This window comes from Geotrypetes seraphini, chromosome 16 (assembly GCF_902459505.1).
Source record: "Geotrypetes seraphini chromosome 16, aGeoSer1.1, whole genome shotgun sequence".
NCBI lineage: Eukaryota > Metazoa > Chordata > Amphibia > Gymnophiona > Dermophiidae > Geotrypetes > Geotrypetes seraphini.
Window position 1 is genome coordinate 54,867,699 of NC_047099.1, and position 22,738 is coordinate 54,890,436.

The 22,738-nt window shown below is 45.2% G+C and overlaps 1 protein-coding gene across 8 annotated transcripts in view; it reads right to left on the reverse strand.

Moving 5' to 3' along the window:
- The window catches only part of BRD2 (bromodomain containing 2), a 42,884-nt gene extending 20,533 nt beyond the window's left edge, over positions 1-22,351 (reverse strand). Inside the window, exons 1-3 of one of the 8 annotated variants that reach the window (XM_033923585.1) lie at positions 21,909-22,351; positions 9,828-10,037; positions 3,755-4,073 (exon numbers count right to left, since the gene is read on the reverse strand). In XM_033923585.1, coding sequence (XP_033779476.1) covers positions 3,755-3,964 — 210 coding nt within the window. In that variant the 5' untranslated portion in view covers positions 3,965-4,073; positions 9,828-10,037; positions 21,909-22,351. Of the gene's footprint in view, positions 1-3,754; positions 4,074-9,827; positions 10,038-10,254; positions 10,431-16,868; positions 17,023-18,449; positions 18,532-21,908 lie in introns of those variants that run through there. The other 7 variants (XM_033923587.1, XM_033923586.1, XM_033923584.1 and 4 more) reach the window with 7 other exon arrangements.
- Between the last annotated feature and the right edge of the window lie 387 nt (positions 22,352-22,738).

A 22,738-nucleotide genomic window follows, 5' to 3' on the forward strand; every position in this document is an offset into this window, starting at 1 on the left:
ATTCCATAGTCATCGAATGGTCCCACCGCTTCCTTCGTGGGTCGTTTCCCCTTAATATATCTAAAGAACGGCTTGAAGTTATTCGCCTCCTTAGCTATTTTTTCCTGGTAGTCTCTTTTGGCCCCTTTTACTGCCTTATGGCACCTGCGTTGATGTTGTTTGTGCTTGTTCCAGTTTTTGTCCTTTTTTGACCTTTTCCATTCCTTAAATGAAGTTTTCTTGTCTCTGATCGCTTCCTTCACCTCTAGAGTGAGCCACGCCGGTTCTTTGTTCTTTTTCCTCTTGGATCCCTTGTTGATACGCAGTATATATAGATTTTGCACCTCGGTGACTGTCCTTAAAAAGGGACCAAGCTTGCTCTAGTGTTTATACAGTGCTTATCCTCTTCTTAATCTTCTTCCCTACCATGAGTCTCATCCCTTCGAAATTCCCTTTTCGGAAGTTCAGTGCTGTGGCTGTCGTTTTGGACCGATGTTTCTCCCCTACGTCCAGATCAAACCAGATCATATTGTAATCGCTGCTTCCCAGCGTCCCTTCTACTTCTACAACTTGTGCCAGTCCTCGCAGGCCATTTAGAATTAAGTCCAGAATTGCATTTCCTCTAGTATTTTCTTTGACAAGTTGTTCCAGGAAGCAATCGCCTACAGCATCCAAGAATTTGGTCTCTCTAATGCAGCCGGAGGTGCCTAGATTCCAGTCTATTCCTGGATACTTGAAGTCACCCATGATAACTGTGTTGTCTCCCGTGCAGTTGCGTTTAATCTCGTCTGTCATTTCTCTGTCAATTTCTTTGGACTGCCCTGGGGGTCGGTAGTAGATGCCAATCTTTGTTTCCAGGCCATTTGTTCCAGGAATTTTGACCCATAGAGACTCTTAACTTATCCGTCAGTAGTGGCGTGTTCTCTTCAGTAGATTCAATTTCCTCTTTGATGTATATGGCAACACCCCCACCTTTCTGAGCCACTCTGTCTCTGCGGTATAGTTTGTATCCCAGTAGCACAGTGTCCCAGACGTTTTCCTCAGTCCACCATGTTTCCGTGATGCCTATAATGTCAACGTTATCTTTTTGTGCCATGGCTTCTAATTCACCCACCTTGCGTTCGTGAACATACATGAGTTTGTGGCCTGTTCCTTTCTTGCATTTCCTTCCCTCTTGTGTCCTTTTCGATCTGTCTTGCCTGTAATCCAGTGAGTCTTTCTCTCTATCTTCTTGCACGGTATCCTTCTGGTATACCGGTTCCCGAACCATCGACTCTCTCTCGGTTGACTGTCAGCTTTCCCCTTCTTCCTAGTTTAAAAACTTGTCCACTTCTCTCTTGATGTTGCTTACAAGTAGTCTCGTTCTGTCTCTGCTGAGGTGGAATCCATCCTTCCTGTAGAGCTTGCTCTTCCCCCAGAACGTCGTCCAGTTGCGCACGAAGTGGAATCCTTCTTCCTCACACCAGAGCTGCACCCATGCGTTGACTGCTTGCAGCTACATCTGCCTCTTCTCATCTGCCCTGGGTACCGCAGGATCTCAGAGAATGCTATCCTCTGCGTTCTGGTCTTCAGCTTCCTTCCTAGCATCCAGAACTGGTCCTTCAGTACTTCTCTGTTGTAGTTCCTGTTGCTCGTCCCCACATGGATCACCACCGCTGTATCTTCTTCTTCCACACTGTTGAGGATCCTGTCCATGTGGCTCACTATGTCTTCTATCTTGGCTCCTGGTAAGCAGGTCACCAGCCGATCAAGTCTTCCTCCCGCTATGTGGCTGACAACTTGTCTGATGATGGGAGTCCCCCCACGACGATTGCTGTCCTCTCTATCTTCTCCTGATTCTCCAGCCGCAGGTCTGTGTCCCTGGTGTATGTCCATCTCTCCTACCGCAGGTCCATGTCCTTCGGTCTCGCTGCTATGTCACCCATTTCTTCCTGATGGTTGTTTATCAGGTGGTCCACACTCTCTGTAGGTGTCTTTCGGCAGTTCCACTGTTGCTGGTGATTTTCCACGGCCTCCCTGTATGCCTCCTCTATGAACTTCTCCAGCTCTCGGACTTCTTCCTCGATGGTGTCCTCTGTCTTGTTCTCCGCTTCCTCTGTCTGGACGTTCTCTGCGTCTCTTGGAACACTCATTGCTTGAATTGTGAATACCCTCCAAAAATCACAGGAGAATGTTTAGATAAGGAGGAAATGGAGTGCTGCAAGCAAGAGATAACATAGAGGTTTGCAGGTAGGGATAGAGGAGATTAATTGCTGGGGACAGAATGGATCTTAGTGGTTATGAGAGGGAATGGGTGAAATTTGTGTCCCGAGTGCCCTTCTACAGAATAGCCCAGCCACAACTTTGGAGAATTTTCACTATAATTGTTATCACTAAAGACATTGCCAATTCCATCAATTAAACGTCTTAATGCAAGGAAACCAGACATTATGATAAACAAAACCATAAGAATAAGATTGTTATAGAAGAGTCAGCATCACTTTTATTGAAGTAAACCAATGTAATTCAGGAGACCAAGAAAATGTGGTAGAAAATGTATTTTTCAATCAAATCAGTGGCACCCAAGACATCTTGATATGATGCTTGGATATATTATTATACCTTATGACAGGCCTTGATGTAGTCTTTCAATCTAGATGTCAGCCCAAAAACTTAGGGGGCAGCAGCTGGAACCTTCCATCTCCTCCCCCCACTCTCACTATCCAAAGGTTTCCTTTCAAAGGTTTGTGTTGAAGATCAAATTTATTAAGGCTATTTTCCTATTCTATTTCCTTGGAAAAAGAAAGTTGAGTAAAAACAGGCTCCTAATGAGCCACTGCAGAGCACCGAGGGAAACCATCAACGCCCCCTCCCCAAGATGTGTTAACGCCACACTAGCTAAGAGGTGATTTGTTCCTTTGATTCAGAGTATCACTCTCACCATTCTGCCTTTTTTCAGCTGCCTCATCTACTCTCCCCCATCCTTCCTCCCTTTTCTCCTTTATTCATTCTCCCTTCCAAAACTATTCCTCTCAACTTTTCTGTCCTCTTCAGTAATGTCCCACAGTATCAACCTTCCTAAATCACCACCCCAGAAGGAAGAGCCCAGGAAAGGCAGCCTTACTCCTCTTTTTTCCCATTTGTCTTGTGCAATATTTGTGTTTCTTCTCATTCTTTTTTCTCCCTTCTGATGAACGTTCTATTTTTTGTTGGCCTCCCACGCTCACCATTTCTGCACTGCCACCAAAGCAATTTGTCCTTTGCACAGTATTACTAGGCTCAAATTTCAGCAGCCTGGGACAGGAATGTCAGAGCTGACATAGCATATCTCATGAGACTGTTGAGAGTATCATGAATATCCTGTACCAACATGGTTCAAACCTGAGCTGAGTCATATTGTGCAAAGAAAAAATTGTTTTGATGGCACAATATGCTGGGCACTAGAGTAAAATTTCTAGGTAGTGGAGTATCCTGGCACCTATAATTTGTCTAGCCTTGCCTCACGACTTCCAGGAAAGAGCTCTCTTTGGCACTGCCCCAGGTACATTAGATAAGAGTGAGTGCCCACCGGGACAGATAGGGGTAAAATGCTTGAGTACCTGAATGTAAACCACTTAGACTATAAGTGGTATATAAATACTAAAATAAATTTAATTAATTAATAATGCAAGTATTGAGACAAGCTTTAGCAGCAAATCTGAGACAGATCATCTTCAAGACATACCCCTACCATAAGGGCGAGGTTTATTCCTATCAATGCATGTGTAAAATTAGCCCAATTGGAAATATTACCCACTGTGCCATAACTATTCTTTACCGGTAATCCCAGCTTCACAGCATCAACAGCCTGACGAAAAGGCCATGAAAACTGATGCTTCCAGAGAGATTTCACAACCACTTTGTGGATGTACTGCAGCTGATTGGAGGAACGGCCTGGCTTTTTGGGATTCACCACCTCAGGAGGCAGTGGATTGGTTGACGGAACATGAAGAAGTCCTGGCACCATGGTAGGACCCTCAAAGCCTTCATATAGCAAGGATGGCTTCCGGATCCGCTTCCCGGGGGCAGCCTCTCCAAGGAGGCCCAGCAGCCCATTGCCACCTTCTCCTTGTAGCCTAAGGATGAAAAGAAAGTCAAGGTTAAGTGTTGAGAACCACATCATATGGAAAGGCACACAAATCTCAGAAGTGACAAAAGTCTAACTCCAAGTACCATTTCTCATCTTAAAATGTGGCCAGCAAGCATAGGTTTAATCCTTTAGATTAGTGGTTCTTAAACCTGTCCTGTAGGACACCAAGCAAGTCAGGTTTCAAAATATCCTTAATGAATGTGCAAGAGGCAGATATACCTGGTAGAGATGTCTATCACCTCTATTGTATGCAAATCTGCCTCATGCATATTCATTAGGGATATATTGTCGCCCAGAACCACTGCCAGAGAAGTTAATTACTTTGATAATGGCAAAACTTCCACATTTCAGCTCTTGCATTAGAGATTACTACAGAATCTGCTCACTACCAGTCTTTCCGTTGCTTACCTGTAACAGGGGTTCTTAAAGTATGTATGTGTGTGTGTGGGGGGGACTGCAACTACACCAGATATGGAGCTCTCCCCTATTCCTAGGCATGTACTATTACAACTTATCATCGTTTCTATAGCGCTACAAGATGTACGCATGTGTGGGAATTCAAACTCTGCAGGAACCTGTCTGTGAAGTCCGAGTGTAATATAGCCATTAGAAGGAATGCGACTGCATTCCTCTTCTGCTCATAGAAAATCTGTTACAAATAAGAAACTTTGCCTGCACATCAAACAAAATGTACCTACCTTTGAGTCAAACAGGTTCCACAGGATGACCTGACCAAAGGTGGCAACTTGGGCAGACTGAGTCAAAGCAGTAAGATCAAGCAAAGGTGTGCATTGAAGGCCAGATGGCTGCCTTGCAAATGTTTGTAGATCTTAGGTTAGACCAGTGTCTCTCATGTAGGGATGGAGATCTGTTAAGTTCTGATCCAGAGCATCAGAACACTGGTGGGGTCCGCACGCAGGCGGTTCTGAGCGCAGGCCAGGTCGGCACACCGACCTAGGCCCTGTGTGCGGATCTGGGCCTGTGTGTGGATCCAGGCCTAAGATTGCGTGTATGTGTGTTTCCTTTGTGGGGCATTCCTACACTCTCAAATTGTGTGCTCCAAAGAGATTCCAGAATTTTACTTAAGTATACTCAATGATGATATGTACTTTGCATACGCAAGAGTCTGTCAATCTTATGTGCATAAGGATGAGACTGCTCAGACAAGAATCATTCTTTGACGTGATTGATCCTTTAAAACTACTGGCAAGTAATTCTATTTTTATTAAGCAATAAAGCAATCAAGGATTTGTTACTGTTTGGATCTCCTTATCTTTGCGAACATGGATATTCAGCTCTGATAGAAATTAAAATAAAAAAAAAAAAAAAGAGAACGACTGCAGATGGTGGATGATGAAATGTGTGTTTGCTTGTCAACTATCAAGCTGCGTTTCAAGTTAGTTTGCACTCAAAAGCAAGTATATCCATTGCATTAATTAGCAATTCTATTCTACTTTTGTTTGTTATAATTACCCATACATAGCTTACAGGACTTTAAATAAATAACTCAAATTTAATTTTTTGTTGTTTTTTTTATTTTATAATTTCAATTATAATGTGCCACGAAAACCATTTGCTTTGTTTAGTGTGCAGGAGCTAAAAAGGTTTGAGACACCTAGTATGGTCACATACTTTTAACAGAGAAAGAAAAAAAAAATTATTTTATAGAGTTTAAGAGCATGGATAAATTTCTCTGGTTTTACCCTTAATCTCCAGAAATAGCAATTGGGGAAGAGATGCAGAAGAAAGATTTAGATGTCTCATTTCCCTTGCGATAGGCCAGAGATTTTACTATTTTGGAAACCCTTCTTCTGGTAGACAGTAAAGGCCATGATTCTGCAAAATGCGCCTAAAGTTAGACATCCATGAAATTGTGGTCTACAAAGTGGCATCTATGTCCTTTGGACGCCTAAGTACCAATTATCGCTTGTTAAAACCCTTAAGTGGCTCATTAACTACTTAGATTGGAGGCCTAAAGCACACCTAACTTTAGGAATGACTTAGGTGCCCTTTATAGAATCGGGGGCAAGTCGCTTATTTGAAATTACCAAATGTCAAATGACATTTACCACTGATCCCAAATGGCTGCGTTAATGTGTATTTACTGGCTATTTTTCCTAAACGACTTAAAATTTTTACCTATTTGTCTATTACAGAAAGATTTAAGAAATTGAGCAAGCTGGTCAGGAGGCTTTTTTTGGGGGGAGGGGGGCCTGGGGAAAGAAATCACAACTATGTATATCCTTTTCACATGGTAATTGGAAAACAGATGGCTTAGGGTTTGCCAGATCTAGGTCAACACCAAATGAAGCACGTCTGGCTCATCACTTAAAAGACTGGATGATGCATACTCTGCTGGATTTTGAACAAGAGTTCATGGCTCCCTATCTTCTCCATATACCAAAACAGTAGCCTATTGGGTTGAAACAAAGTTGGTTTTTGTGGCCATTGCAAGACCTTTCGAGGGACTTGGTGGGGCTGTGGAGAGGTCACCCTGATGCTTTGATGACCTGAATGGGCAACAGGGAAGTAACATTTGTCCCTGGATTGTATAGTGTGATCTTACAGTGAAAAAGGGCTGCCAGCACTGTTTTAGGGAGCACTTTGCAAATGTCGGAAATAAAAATTGTCTGCTGTCATGACATATTCGAGGTACTGTTGAAAACATAATATGATCCTGTGCTAGGGAATTAAGGGTTGGAAACAAGAGGCATACATTGTTTGTATGTAAAGGTCACTGTAGTGGGGAAAAGGTACGTGTTTCAACAGTGGATTTCTCTTGAAGCTCCATCCTTTTGGCAATGGAGGAAGCAAATCGTACTTTTAAGAGTGGATAGCCATTCTTAGTTGTTTGGAAAGTTTATACCCAGTCACAATTTCAGAATAAGGAGTCTTATCTTGAATAGATTACAACTGTTATTTTGCTAAATAATTATGGTTTAGGTCGCTGGCCTTGGCACATCACTTTTGTACTATTTTAGTGGTAGGTGAAGGAAAGGGTCTGTTAGAAATGGAATAGTTGCTAACAGAAGGGGAGGCAGCTATTAAAACTAAGGTCTTCCCCCTTAGCTTTATGCTTAATTTACAGTGCTCCCCTGCAAATTTGCGGTCCGCGATCCTCACCATTCACGGTATTTTCCGACCGTAAATGACCGGGCAGGAAAGGGCAGCTCCTGATTGGTGAGGCCCGACTTTAGTACAGGAAGAGGCGGCCGGAACATACCGTGAGTGATTTCCTTCATTCGCCGGCGCTCTGGCTGCCCTCTCCTGCTTCCCTGTTAAAAACTGTATTCGCGGTTTTTCAACATTCACGGGGGTCGAATACTGTATATATGGCATGTAGCATTTTTTTTCCTATGGATGACTCTTATATGTGAAGTTTTGGGTTGGATGTTTGTATTAGAGTATATAACACATTTCAACATAAATATGTTGAAATGTATATACTCTAATACGATTTAACTGAAAGGATGGGTGAGGAGTTAGGGACTGGAATTAAAATTACAAAAAATATCAAACTACTTATGTATGAGTATTTGTTTGATATCCAAGTTGCAATATTGATTTGGAAGTGAGCAAGTTCAAGATATTGGGACTTGAAGAGCTGGAAAGATCTCAAAGTTTTCAAATGGTAGCCAGGCTTGACTGGAGCCATATCTAGCTGTCAAGTAGGGGCTGCATAAGCCCAGAAAGAATGACACTGAAGATCCAGGCTGACAGCGGGTCACATGAGAGGTGGAGGAACATGAATGTTTATAAGCTTGCTTATGAAACACAAGTCGAATTGATGAAAGGAGATTTGGACCTATTACTACTTCTAGGCAGACACACATCAAGGTTGTTTTGAGACTATCTGGATCTGTAGTAAGGGGTAGCAGAAGGGATTACATTCAGACGCTTTTGCCAAGATGAAAATTAGGTCCATTTAAAACAGTAATAAAAACCCCTTGTCTTGTGATTTGCAAGACACCTTCTGCAGTTAGTCTGAGTTGGCCACACAAAGAAACAGAGGTCCTTATGCTCAAAACTCACTGTGCCTTTAACAATCAATGCTAAACCAGTTTTAATCCATTTAGGGTCGAAGTATTTCAGCTACTGATGCCCAAAATGGGAAGGTGTGGCTCACTGGTAGAGCTGCTGCCTCTGCATCCCAGCGCTGCTCCTTGTGACCCTGGGCAAGTCACTTAATCCCCCTGTGCCCACCGCTTTGAATGCCAAAGTCACCAAAAGGTGGTATACAAGACCCCATTCCCTTTCTCTAATCGGTCTTTTCATAGTTTGTAGAAGCCTCCAATAATCGTACATAAATGGATTACGAGCTCATCAATATTAAAATGAGCACTCCGATCGATGTCCATATGATGCACAAAATGAAGCACCCGTGTTTAATACTCCGGAATTTCCAACAGGTCCGGAGGAGCCAGTAGTGTTTAAAAACAAAACACAACCTTTTCTCTTTTTTTAATGGGCACACACACACAATATCTGTTCCCATTAAAAATAATCATCATAATAATTTTAAAAAAAGTCATTCCAGGACCCCCCCTTCCCCGATGATAGTCCACACCCCTAGAACTTAAAAAGAAAAAAAAAAGGAGCAATGCCTCCTACCTCAGCCACCCGGAACACCCTCCCCACCCCCCCTAATTCTAAAACCAGAAGGGATGCCCACTCCCTCCTACCGATAGGCCAGCCTCTTCAAAATGGCAAACCTTCCCCTTCTATCCTGAGATGCACTGGAAGGGGCCTAAGACTCTGTTCAAGTTCAAGTTCACTTTATTTTTGATGAATCGCCTATTTAAAACATTCTAAGCGATGTACAATTAAAAACAAGTTATAAGAGAACATATAGTCATATTAGTAATACATTAATAACAGCTAAATAAATATTTGTTAAATAATTACATAAAACAGAAAAGATCTCTATATATAATGTTAAAAACAAACATGAAAAGAGGGAAAGGGGGAAAAAGTTACAAATTTTTCTCTTGATGGAGGAAAAAACATATATTAGGGAAAAAAAAGGGAGGGGAAGAAAATAAAAAAAGAAGAGATTAATTAATCAATAAAGGCATCATTGAATAAGAAAGTTTTTTTAAAAGAGACAAGATCTCTATCCTTTCTAATAAAGGTTCAGGTGCCTAAGGACCCCCAAAGAAAGGGCCTTAGGTAACTGAACTAGCGTCTCTTGCCCCTCCCAGGTAGCCTCTGATTGGCCCTAGGGCCTTAGACCCCTCTTCCCACCTGCACCAGTGTCTTAGGTCCCTCTCAGTGCATCCTAGGATGCAACAGGAAGGGAGAGGCCCTCCATTTTGAAGAGACGGGACTGCTGGCAGGAGGAAGTGGGCCTCCTTCCTTCCGATCTTAAATTTAGAGTTAAGGGGGGCGCCCTAGTGGCAAGAGGGAGTAGGCCTCTTTTCTGCCGCTCTTCAATTTAAAGCTGGGAGGGTTGGGAGTGGGTGCGGGGAAGGGGTCTGGATGGCCAAGGCAGGAGTGGTCTTCTCTCCTGCAGATTTCTTTTTTTAAGTTCAGGGTAGGGGGGATCCCGGCGTGAGTTTGTATTTGTTTTTTTAAATGGGCCATAGGAGACTCCTTCAAGGCTTCCCCCACAAGCTCTGTGGATGTGTCAACTGCTTTCTCCAACGACTGAGCAGATGGGATTACAGCGGACCTCCGCGAAAATCATTTGCATGCGAAATTGTTTCAACAGTGATCGCAATTTTCAAATCGGATTATTTACCTGCACCACAGCGACCCATCGGATTTTTAAACAGCAATTTTTGAGCATCCGGACAAGAGTCAGAGTCTGAAGCAGCACTTCCCAAACTGTGGATCGAAACCCCAAACGAAGTCACACGTGCTATGTTTGGTGTCTTGACTGGGGCGGACACTACATGTTGCATCATAATACTCCTCAGCAGGGTCAGAGTCTGAAATCTTGGGGTCTCAGCTGCATGGAAAGAAGGAATGGTTAGAAATTGGCTAGGCCATTGAACCGCTATGAGGATAAGCTACACTTTGTCTTAGTAAGTCTATACTAGGGCCCTGGCCAGAGGTAATATATATATAGAACTGGAGAAGAGAGGATTGAGCTTGATGAAAGCTGTGGTTGCAAACCTTAAGTGTAAGGTTGAAGGGATTAAAACAATTTTTGAAGATAGAATTACCTCCTGTTAGGGTTAGGTGGTCACAATACTCATGAAATGTGGCTCCATAGCGTTTTCTTGATACTTCAGCTTGTCTGCGGTGTTCTTTGCTCACACGTTTAAAGACAATAGACTGTTTTCAGTCCAATTCTTTATATGTGAGTTTGCAAACCATTGGACCTCCTGAGGAAGGCGTGTTCGCCGAAACACGGACTGTGTAGGGTCCGGTTGGATTTTTATCATTGTACTTTTTTCATTGAATTTTCATGTTTTTTATGTCAGTGTATAATAAATTATCTCCAGAACATCTGTATCCACTGTTTTTTTGTTTTCATCACAAATGAAAGGACATCTGTTCACATCTTAAACTTTGTCTCTGAAGAGATGGTCTTCCCAGGCAGCCCGGAGTAAACTGTGCTAAGTCCCTGCAGAGGTTGGATACTCTCTAATAAGCCATGTGGCGTGGAGTAGGCTAGTGGTTAGTGCAGTAGCCTGAGAACCAGGGTTTTATTCTCACTGCAAGTCCAATAACCCTCAATTTCCTCAGGTACAAAATAAAGCAGCTGTATATCATATGGAAAACAATTTCCAATGTTTAGTGCACTAATAGTCACTGTCGACTACTTCAAGATGACAGGCAGCTTCTTGATTTCTCTTCTGATGTTAATGGAAAAGTTTCTTTGAGCTGGAGGGATCATTGGTAATGGAGGACCTGCATGGATCCTTAGTAGGTTCTCCGAGCTGCGATTTGGGAGTCTTGAGCTTCTTAAGTGCTGTCTCTGTCCTCACAGATAGATGTGGTAGTTGCACGAGGCACTGAAAAGCTGCAGCTCCCCAGAGAGAAGTTTGCCAATACAGAGTTGTAGGTCTTGTGAGAAGCTGATGGATCTGGAGGATGTTAACTTCCCCGATGGTGCCACAAGAGTGTAGGATGGACTTAAATTGCTGTTTGTCCACGGCATCTGGGTAGAGGTGAGCTGTAAAGCTTTGGAGTAGTCCTCAGATTGATCCTGTCAGTTTCTCTCTTGGGGGTAGAGGCAACATATTCTTTGCCAGCAGCTCTGTCCAGTGGCTCCTGATCATTGTGAATAGTTGTAAAAGAAGCCGAGGACCAACAGCCCTCATCCCTTGGAAGATGGTGGGACTGGTGCCACCTGGTGTTGACTGTGTTGCAAGATTTGAGTGTTTCTTGCCACAAATTCCTAAAGCAGTTGGAGGAAGGCAGCCCCTGGTATCTGACACAGAAGGGTGGGACCAGGAGAAATGGGAAACGTCTCCCCCTATCTTGGGCTTTGAAGCTGTCTGATGTGAAGAGCCTTTGTGGAGCCACCTGAAGAAAATTTAGAGCATCAGTTAGCGTGGCTCCTGTCACAAGCTTTGGAAATCCCACGGGCAGCCCTTGAGTATTCGAGTAGTTCTGACCAGTTTGGATTTTAAAGCTTTGTTTGGCTGTATCCTAGTGCAGGGAGTGTGCATCAATCAAGCTTCCTGCAACTGGAGGGCATACTGCCACAGGAAGGGGTAGGATAAAATCAGTGGCCTGCCTATTGCATTAGGGACTGCCACAGAGCTAATGGGGGGGTGTTTTGGGCTTGGCAGCCCCCTGCTTCAAAGGAGGCAGTGCCTGCCATAAGCATAATGCCTGATCCTATTAGCTTGGCACTCATCCCATCTCTTTTTTTTCAGCTCTGTCTCACTGTTTGCCTGGGTTATGCTGCACTGGTATATTTCTCTTCTGTTGACTGGAGAGCCTTCACAAATGGGCTCCTGTAGCACAGGAATTCCTGTGCAAACCCAGAACATTGCCCATTTTAGCTTGGTCAATTACATTACCCATCTACTGCGACTGCACATTCTCTACTTGTTTGAAAACCTTTCCTTCAACACTGAAAAACACCATTTGCTCTCTTCCCCAGTATTCGGAAGCTGCCTCAAAGAGTATACCACCCTGATCAGTCACCATCACCTGAAACCCTTACCGCCCCCCCCAAACTCTATAAATTATTATTAAATGGCACTTAAAAGTTGTATGCGTACATAGCCAATGTACGTGCACAATTAAATAGGCCTAATCTGTGCCAATAATTGGTCTTAACACCTCATCAAAGTTACGCGTGTTAACTTGGTAGGTTGTCAGTTCAAGTGTGCAACGCTGAAAAGGGGGTATGGTTGGGGCGGATCGTGGGCTTTCTTTTTAAAGTTATGCATATGTTTATAGATTATACACTGATGTACGCTCAACTAAGGTCTAAATGGGTGTGCTGTGATGCACAGGTGCCAAGTGTGATTCTATAAGATGTGTTTAAGTTTTATAGAATCTCGTTTAGCCCCACGCTAGCTGGTACTCATTTTTTTTAAAGCGTGATAGATAGAATCAGGCCCTTAGGATAAAGTGTGACATTCCTAAAACAATCCTAGAGCTATAAGACAGTTGTTTATGGAATAACCATGATTTGTGCATCTTGTATCCCAACTTTATGTATACTCATTGGAGAAATTCTGAAAACTTCACAGGTTTGTCACCCACAAGTATTGGATCTGAAGACCCCCACTTTAGACAGCTGGTTACCTGAGCAAAACGGTACATTCTGTAATGACTGAAGAGATGATATTTCAAAAACAATTATGCATCAATTAAAGGAATTACACTTCTGTGAGCAATTCAACTAGATTCTATTTGATAAGCGACCATATATTTTTATAAAAACTTGCCTGCTAAAAGAACAGGTCTGCTTTATGCCCTACTAATATTCAAGCCCTGGTCCCTCAAACCTGATTTCTCACACTCAATATTACCGTATTTTCACCCATATACCGCGCACCCGTGTAAAACACGCACACGGGTATAGCGCGCAGGGAACACAAATTTATGTAAAAAAAAATTTAATATAGCACACACACGCATATACCGCGCATGCTAAAACCTCCTCCCGCGTACTCCAAACCGGCATCCTCCCCCCGCTCGCTTACCCGAGAGAGCATTTTTATTTTCATTCGAATCTGGCATTCCCCCTGCGAACCGGCATCCTCCCCCTCCCGCGATCCTACATCCCCCCCAGCACCGCAAAACATCTCTTACCCAATTGGGCACCGGCACCAGCACCAATGCACAGGATGTGGCAGTGCCAGAAGATCCTCCCTCATTGGGTTGGGCTGGGCGGTGCGAGAGAGATCCTCCTTCTTCCTGCGCCGGGCTGGACTAGGCTTTGAGCATTTGCGCATGCTCAAAGCCTTCTGGTCTCGCTCTCTCCGAGATAATCTCGGAGAGAGCGAGACCAGAAGGCTTTGAGCATGCGCAAATGCTCAAAGCCTAGTCCAGCCCGGCACAGGAAGGAGGAGGATCTCTCTCGCACCGCACCGCCCAGCCCAACGAGGGAGATCTTCGGGCACTGGCACATCCTGTGCATTAGTGCTGGTGCCGGTGCTCAATCGGGTAAGAGATGTTTTGCAGTGCTGGGGGGGATGTAGGATCGAGGGGGGGGTGACACGAGCGGGGGGGGAGGATGCCGGTTCACAGGGGGGATGCCGGATCGGATTGAAAAAAATAAGTTGTAAAACGCGCTCACACGTATAACGCGCACGGTTTGTAAAAATCGTGTATAACGCGCGAGTTATATGCATGAAAATATGGTACTGGGCTTCTCCACAACTGTGCCAGTTAAACTGACCTCTCTACGAGGGAGGGTGCTGAAAGGTTCTCAGCCCAACCCAGAAGAAAATGACATGGACATGATTCAATCAATGATCTGAAAATTTTCTGCAAATTGGCACTGGAATGAAATAAGAGAACATTTTTTCAGCTACAGTGGCTCAGAATTTAGGAAATTGGTTGGAATGAGAACTTTTCAGCACCCCCTGGTGTATACTCTTACCTGGAAGACAATCAATCCAACGACAGCACACCCTACAGCTAGTATTTTATATTAATGTCCTAAACATATCATTTCTGGTATGTATTAACTCAAAAAACAACTGTAAGAGCTAAACACAGCTGGCCAGGCTGACAAACATCACAGGTGAGGTTCGTACATGAGCTGCCTGCAGTGAGACTAGAGACATTTGCAGAAACAGACGACCCCCTACCCAAAACTGAAAGGAGGCTTTGATGACCCTTATTACCAAGCACGGTTATAGGCAGCAGCTGAGATAACTTTAGCTTTAAACAAGGCTGAAAGCTGTCTGTGAAGCTTCGGCACCGGAGGCAGAGAAATGTTTTATGTCTTTTAAATCAAGTGTTTTGTTTCTCTCTCCTGCGCCATCTTATTCCTTCCTTTACATTATCTGGTCGTCTTTCCTCTCTTTACAGCCTCAATAATAAAGCAAACGCCTGTAAGGCTTGGCATCTAGGAGCTGCCCTGGGCTCTGAATCACTAGCAGTATGGCCTGATGGTAGGAAGCCATAGCTGCTTATTCAGTCGCCAGTGGCTGCAGGGCTGGCACCGTCCACGGTGGCAGCATTTCATTTTAGATGCTGGACATTTTTTTTCTAGTTCTGTTACATAAACTCTTGTTAGCATTGAAGGAATTCAACAAGAAGCTCTCACGGCACACATGTTGAAATAAAGGTTATTTTTGCTTAAGGGTTTTGTTGTTTCTTTACGCAAAATAAGCTGCTTAGCTAAATGGGTGTGAATTTAATCTTTTCCAGCATTCCTTGACAATAGATATCAGTATACCTTTTTGTGCCTGAGAAAAATGCTAAATACATAGGGGTAGGACTAAACCGTATCTTTTATCTTTCTACTGAAGAAATTATTCATGTAAGGGAGGCAAGGTATGTTCAGGGTATTTACCATTAGGCTTCCCCGAACCTGGTTAATTCTAATTATGAGCAGCCTAAACACGGACATGGCTCACCACTCGTCAGGAGTTTTTTTGCCATCTCTACTATTTTCTGCTGTTGCTGTTTTGTGGAGCTGATGTTTCTCTCTTTCTGGACTCATCACCGCTCCTCAGGCCCAGTGTCCCCCTCCCCTCCTTCTGGGATAAGCCTATATCAATAAACTGCTTTTCCCAACACGTGGTTGAAGGAGAAGAACTGGTTAAAGGGTCTTTCTCAATAATAAAAAAAACTTAACCAATGGAAGGAAGGTATTTATCAGAAGAGGAAGGGGGGACTCAAGATTCAAGCAGAACTCTGAAATTAGGAAGGGACAATAACCTAGAAATATTTACAGTTTTTGTGATAGGGGTCACTTTGATCATAAACACAGCAACAGGGTACAGGATAGAGGATTTATAGCAGAATAAGCAGCCCTACTATGTGTCATTAAAATACCAGGATAAGTCTGTGTCCACGGATGACTCTGCAGAAAGCAGAGACCTAGGCAGCTGTGTTATCCAGGCACGGGATGCAGCAGAGCAACTCTTGGAGGCTTTCCCTACCTACCACACTGTGCCAACAAGAACCCATTCATACAATATCAAAAACATAACTCACTCGTCACCACTGGTCTAGATTAAAAAAAAAACAACAAAAACCTCACCCAATGCAACATAGCAGATGTTGCCCTGTGGTGCATTCCTCGTTTTGAGGGCCAATGTTGTCAAATTCATCCAAACACAGTGCAGAATTTTAATTTTCAGCCCTTGATCACATCCCAATCACAGTGACAACCTACACCCAAATCCTAGAGAGCACCTGCTGCCAACCCAGACTTATTACAGGAAATTGCCAAAGGCTTGAGGGAAATATATCATGCCTAAGATTTAAAACTTCCTAGCGTAATGCTTTGTCAGCTTTAAGGCGATACCAAAATTATCAATCCAATCCATGCATTAAACCACACATAAAAAGTGCCACATCACTTCTCCATGATCTGGCTGATGCAAAGCGATGCAACCCCAGCACAGGCTTCAGCAGGAAGTGAGTGCTGAAAGCTGGATCTGCAGACAGGAGCCTAAACCGAAGCTGGACTACAAGGGAAACCAGTTGCCATTAATGCATCTTCTCATGGTGCGCATGCTCCACGAACCTGCACTTTCACTATACCACCATCCTCTCTCACAATTTCCCCCACCCGATCACAACATAGCAAGGAAGAACCAATCAGAAAGCACCCCCCAAGCCTTTTATAGCACCTATACAGCACACATAAGCCCAATACACGTTTCAGAAACGCTCCCTAAAAATGCTGCCCACCAAGATCCCAAAGCAACTGTTCCACGTCTTGAGTTCTGCATCACTTGCAGAGCGCGGGAGAAGCTCAGATCCAGCCACACCACCAACACACAAGCACCAGTCGCAGGCTCATGCATGCCAGGAACTCACCCTCAGTGGCCAGGAGCAAAAGAAAGGATCTCGGGGGTCTATTTAACATTTGCCCCCTTTTTAATGTATTAGAATAACCTCTACTCCAGGGAATGATTGAAGGAGTTTGTGATCATCCTACCACTAAAGCCACCGCGGCAGCGCTTCTTCTTAAAGGAAAGTGCGATCAGGGGGAGGAAAAGCCACATTATGATGATCCCCCACCCGCGTCGAAGACCCGGATGTAGCGGTATTCCCTGCTCTTGTTGACTAGCCCCCCCTTCCCCCGAGAGGGGGGGCGGAGTTACGGCAGCTCACTGGGCCGCCCCCGTTCAGAAATAGAGCTGGGGGGCGGTGCCTCGGAGCCCCCCCTCTGTGCCCGTACCTCTTATAAGGGGGTGTGACGGCCGCCTCCATAAGGATGGCTCCGGATTGCCTCGGCAGCTCGTCCTGCATCTGAAGCGGCCTCGGCAGCTCTCCGTGCGCGCGCACGCGGCCCTCTTCCTCCCAGCTCTGCTCCAGCGAAATGGCGCCGCGCGAAGCCTCCGCTCGCTCATATATAAACACTGCCGCTCCGCCTCGCGCTCACCTCCCATTGGCCGACGCCGGCCACTACATTGCCCCCCTTCGCGCGCTCCAACGTCCCCATTGGCCCGTTGGAGCCGTCCGTCACGTCGGTTACATCACTGGTTGCTTAGGCCGCCCCAAGCAACCGAGCGAGCAGCTGATTGGATCTCAGACCCTCGTCAGTCTAGAGAGATGGTGGCCGTTTATTGGCTTAGGGGGCACGGACCGGCATGACTTCTTTGCCGATTGGTTCAAAACAACATCCATCACCGGTTTAAGCCAGCCCTTTCGTTCTTCCACCTCCAGACAGTGACTCAGGAGATCGGCCCTCCTCGCCCACTTCTGCCGCGGCAGCTGGCGGAGGTGGAAGAGCTCAGGCGATTGGCGCACGAAGAACCTCAGCGAGATAAGGGGCGGGCCGGACGAGCTTTAGCCCTGCGATTGGCCGGCACCTTGTGACGCAGAAGGTCGCGAGCCCAGTGGACGCCGCCAGTCTCGAGGCGTTTTGTTCTTCTCTCCGCACTGTCCGAGGAGGCAGAGGCGCCATTTTGTAACGCGGCAGCGCCGACAACAAAGTCGCCATACCCAGTAAACGCCGCAGAGAAACCTCCCCGGGACGGCGGAACCCGCTCCGCCGCCGCCGCCACCCGAAGCCGCTCTGGAGTTCGGTGGCCTCCGTCCCCGACCAGAGTTGCTCTTCCCCCGAGATTTCCATCAACCAAAAAAAATACAGAAAGAAAACCCGCCCCGCCCGAATATGATTAAGAGATGCTGCCGAAGCCCCCCCGGGCGCCTTTAACCCCCCAGTACTCCGTGGAAGGGGAGGCTTTTCCCCATCTGGAGGTCGGGAGGACGACGACTCCAACGACAACATGCTCCACAACAAACACCCAGCCCAGGGGAGAGACCGTGGTCGTAGCTCACAGCAATCGCCGCCACCCCAACACTCAGCACCACCTCATGAAGAAAGGGGGAAGCAAGTCGCCCCCCCTCACAATTCATAGAACTATCATGGCAGATAAAGGCCAAATGACCCCCCCCCCCCTCAACTGTATCCACTATCTCCTTGAGAGATCACACGTGTCTGGTCCAGGAGGCTCACACAGTGCCCCACCGTACCACCCCACCCGTGTAAAGGGAGGAAGAGGAGCCCCCCCCCCCCAAAAAAAAAAAAAATCCAGAGCTGCACTGCACTCCTTTACAAATATACCCTCACTCCAACACATGAACAACCACTGGCTAGGCGAACACAAGATCATCACCCACCCCAACAAGCCAAAATGGGTGGACAAGAGGCCAAGCACCCCCCCCCCTCTCCTTTTCCACAGATAGGAAGCTGCACCAGGAGCATGGCTGAGTTGGCAAATACAAATGCATTTATACAATTAAAACAACATACCTCAACTCTTCAAACTTGCTAATAGCATCAGGGCAACAGTGGTGGCAGTTCTCCACACTCGTTTCCAGCTTCACAGAAAACCAATACGGGAGAAAGGGGCAGGGCCTATGAACATTTGACTCACATGTCCCATGCTCTCTGCCACCACTGGGTATAGGCGCCCTGTTTTCGCCACCGCATTTAGGATCCTGATCTTCAGCTGGGGAACAATACACCCCAGCAGTTTCAAAGGGCAATGAAAATCATGTCTATTGTGGTCTTACAAAAACCACCCCCCCCCCCCCATATACTTAAGATATAACTAGAAACATTACACCAAAATATAGGAGTGTATGAACAGAATGCATAGCCATGTCCTAACCCACAATGCAAAAATCACCTGTAAAACTAAGTTTTAGGGGGGGGAGGACACAAGACCTGGCTAAGGGGGATGAAAGAATATCCCCTCTCTTCCCCCCAATATTTCAGACTCTATATTAGATTGAAATAAGAGAACATTCTGTCTTTCCTCCACCATTAAGTGTATTCCTCTCAACACAGTTATGGGGGAGCCCCAAGCCAGTCTGTTTTTCAGAATATTCCGCAAAAAACTGAAAACCTGGCTTTTCAGCAAATTGTAGCTCTATCCTTCCCCTCTTTCTCTCCCCCCTTCTACACATAAGTTCATGTAATCCTTTTTCTTCTTCTCTACCCACTATTTTAAGTTCTTGTAAACCGTGTCGAGCTCCATTCTCATGGAGATGATGCGGTATATAAACTTAAGGTTTAGATTAGATTAGAATAGATCTCACGCACAGCAGCATAGTAATGGGGGGTACAGACCGCCCCTGGTGCCATCTTAGTGGGGGAACCAGCACCTCTCTGCAGCCCACACCATGCCCTCTCCATACCTCTATATATCTTCACCAGCAAGAAACAACTACTTTAGTCTGCTGCTTGCACTGGCCTGGCACCCTCTGAAATCACTTCCAAGTTGCAGGGCCAGGAAGTGACATCAGAGGAAAACCCAACGCTCGCACGAGTAGCAGCCTGGAGAAATTATTTACGCTGGCAAAGATTTAAAGAGGTACGGAGGTGGAAAGAGAGGGCGTGAATATGGCATTTGAGACGCAGAATGCATATTTTAATTGTGGATATCTTGAAAACTAGATTGGCTTGGGGCAAGGACTGTGATGAGAAACTCTGGACCTAGGCAAGTCTGGTTTATGCATGAGTCATGGAGTCAACACATGCAAATCTATCAGTTTATTTGGAATTTGCTATACCCGCCTAACCTAGCTAACAGGTCTAGTTGGTTTACAATCTAAACTTCAAAATAGAAAATAAATATGGACAGAGAAGCTGTGTTTAAATCCCAACGTACTTTTCTGTCATGCCCTCTACGGTCCCCTACCACCCCTCTCTAATTCCCTATACGAGTTCTAAGCTCAGACCCCTTTTTGTCCTATGTTATTCTGCCTCATCAGCCCCCCTCTAATTCCCTACACGAGCATTATGTTCGGACCTCCTCTTTTGTCCTGTGTGCCTGTCATAATTAGATTGTAAGCTCAATGTACAGCGCTGTGTGCGCTATAGAAATAATTGTTTATATATTTCACTGTGGATATCCTGAAAAGTGGACTGCTTAGGGAGTATGTCAGGACAAGCTTGAGAGACACTGCACTAAAGCCATGCATGCCAAGTCCAACCAAAGTTCATCATACCCAGCATCCTGTCTCAATCAGTGTTAATTCGGGTTGCAAGTACCTGACAGAGCCCCAGAAAGTACAGTACAGTCTTGGTTATCTGACTTGCTCTAATTCAATGATGTCATGTTATAGTTAAGAAGCGCACAGGTTCTCTTTCTGTTTCCTGGCTTCACATGCAATAAGGAAGCCATGTTTTTAAGTCAAGATCATGCTTTTCCAGTATGTGCAGCAATTTTTGGACCCAAATCCCTGCTTTTGCAGTGAGGGAGCCATTTTTGATCCGAGACCATGCTTCTGTATAATTACTGTTTTGTACTATAATATATACTGCTCTATTTCTGCTCAAATTGCCTGCTGTATAAGGACATCTCTTTTGCCTTTTTCCTGGTTCTGCTGAATAAGTACACAATCATGCTCTATACTTTTTTGCTGCTGATTAGAATTAACGGTATTTTAAATATAGATACCCTAAGAGGTATCCATTGTTCCATATTATTTAAGGGGTTCCATTATTTTCCATATTATTGGCCTTCTCACTTATCCGACAATGGATCAGTCCCATTTACTTCAGATAATTGAGACTACTGTAGATCCAACTTTTCATACTTAATTTCTAGATATAAGCAATGACTTTCCTAAGATTATCTGGCTAATATTTTAATGTTTTTTCTAGAGACTTGTTCAAATCTCTTCTGAACTCAGTTAATCAAGTCATTTTGACCATATTCTCTAGCAACGGTGGTCAAAGTTTCTGTGTTGCATGAAGAAAATAACTTCCCAAGCTGGGGGTTGGAACTCTAAATGGGGTTATGAATCAGCATCTGGGGGGTTAAGACTTGGGCAGGCACCTTATTGAACATCACTGCCCTGCACGGTCCAGGGTCATGTATTTTGACGGCTACGTGATTTGGGGTTGTGGCTACTAAGAGTGGAGAACAAAGCTTAATTTGATAGGTATTCAATTTCATAGCCCTCTTGTTTAAGCGATGGTAGTTTAACCTGTCCAACAACACATTTACCTGTTCCACCCCATTCATGAGTTTTATGCTCTCACAGGCTGTTGTCAGTGTTTCATTTCTCAGCTGAACAGCCTTACTTTTATAGCCTTTATATGGGAAATGTTCCAGGAAGTAGGACGATCCCCCCCCCCTCCAAAAAAAAAATGAAAACATCTAAATCAAGTGATTTAGGAGGAAAAAAATCCCTATCCCCCTCCTCCCCTAAATTCTTCATTTCTACCACTTAGGAGTCACAGCTCTGATACAGGCCCTGCTCCCTTGAATTTCCCTTACATCCTCTAATATTAAAAAGGAGGCCGGGCAATGCACTGCCCTTCTCCTTGGATATCCACAAGAAGAAGCAGCAGCCATTTTCTATCTCAACAAGGCAAGGAGCTCTTCCTCCTCCACCAGCCCTCTACAAGGTCACAGGTCCTGGAAAAGTACAGCCAAGGTTAAAGACTCACAAATGGGATTTAACTGCTACACCCGACCCCTCCCAAAACAGCTCTGTCTTCCTACACCCAAATGTTTCAGTGAAGGTTATCTGCTCTCAGGATAGTAAATGTGCACTTATGAAAACATTTTGGAAAAACTACTTTGCATACACTGTGGGTGGATAATCATAGCGCAATAAACCAGTTATTACACCCTGATGTATAGATTTTAGAACATTTCCCTCTTTTATCGTCTCCCAAGACTCAGCTGTCAATCAAACCTCCTTCCCGACGCCCATTGGTTAAGATAGCTCACGTGACGCCCCGTTGTCTCACCAGCTCGCTGTCCCAGGCCTGGTGTTTTCCTCTTTCTTTCTCCTACTCCGGTCGCTTCCATTAGGGAAAAGGGAGAGCCGTCCTCAATAATCCAAAGGGTTTGGTTTTCTTCTCTCGCCATTTGCCTCGAAAAAAAGAGAGGGAAAACGGCACGGTAGGCGGTGGCGCGCGGGACAAAGGACCGCAGCCAGCTACGTCACCAGCGCGTCGATTGGCCGGCGCCCGTCACGTGACGCCCCCCCGCCTTCGCCCTCCTCGCGACCCCGGGATTAACCGCAGATTCGGGCGAGATTCGGGGGATTTCTACCGCCTTACCCGAGGCCCGAGCCTGGGGATGAGGTATGCGTCGAGTCCGCACGATTCCCGCTTCGTTTTCAATGTTTACGCCGACGCCGCCCCTCAGGCTCCGATTCGGGTTAATGTCAGCATGGCGCCCAGTCCCGGAGCTGCGGTGCGCATGCGCGGGGATGGGCCGGGCGGGTAGAGGGTTCGCAGTGCGCCTGCGCAAAGCCATAGCGCCATCCCTGTTCCAGGAGAAAGAGTGCCCCAATGTCATCATGCATGTTAGTAATAAGGTGTGCCAATGACGGCAATTCATGCTGACTTTTTCTCACAGGGATCTATGATTAAGCCTTACAAACTCAGATATAATTACTTTTTCGATGGTTGATCCAAAAAAAGATCCTATAGTTTCTACTGAAGATTTTTTTCCCCCAAATATCAACATGACAAGCAACATTTCGTTCATTATTGTTGCAATATAATACAGTGGTGACTGATTTTTTTTAGGCTTTGGGGATTGCAGTGTATAATAATAATAACTTTATAAC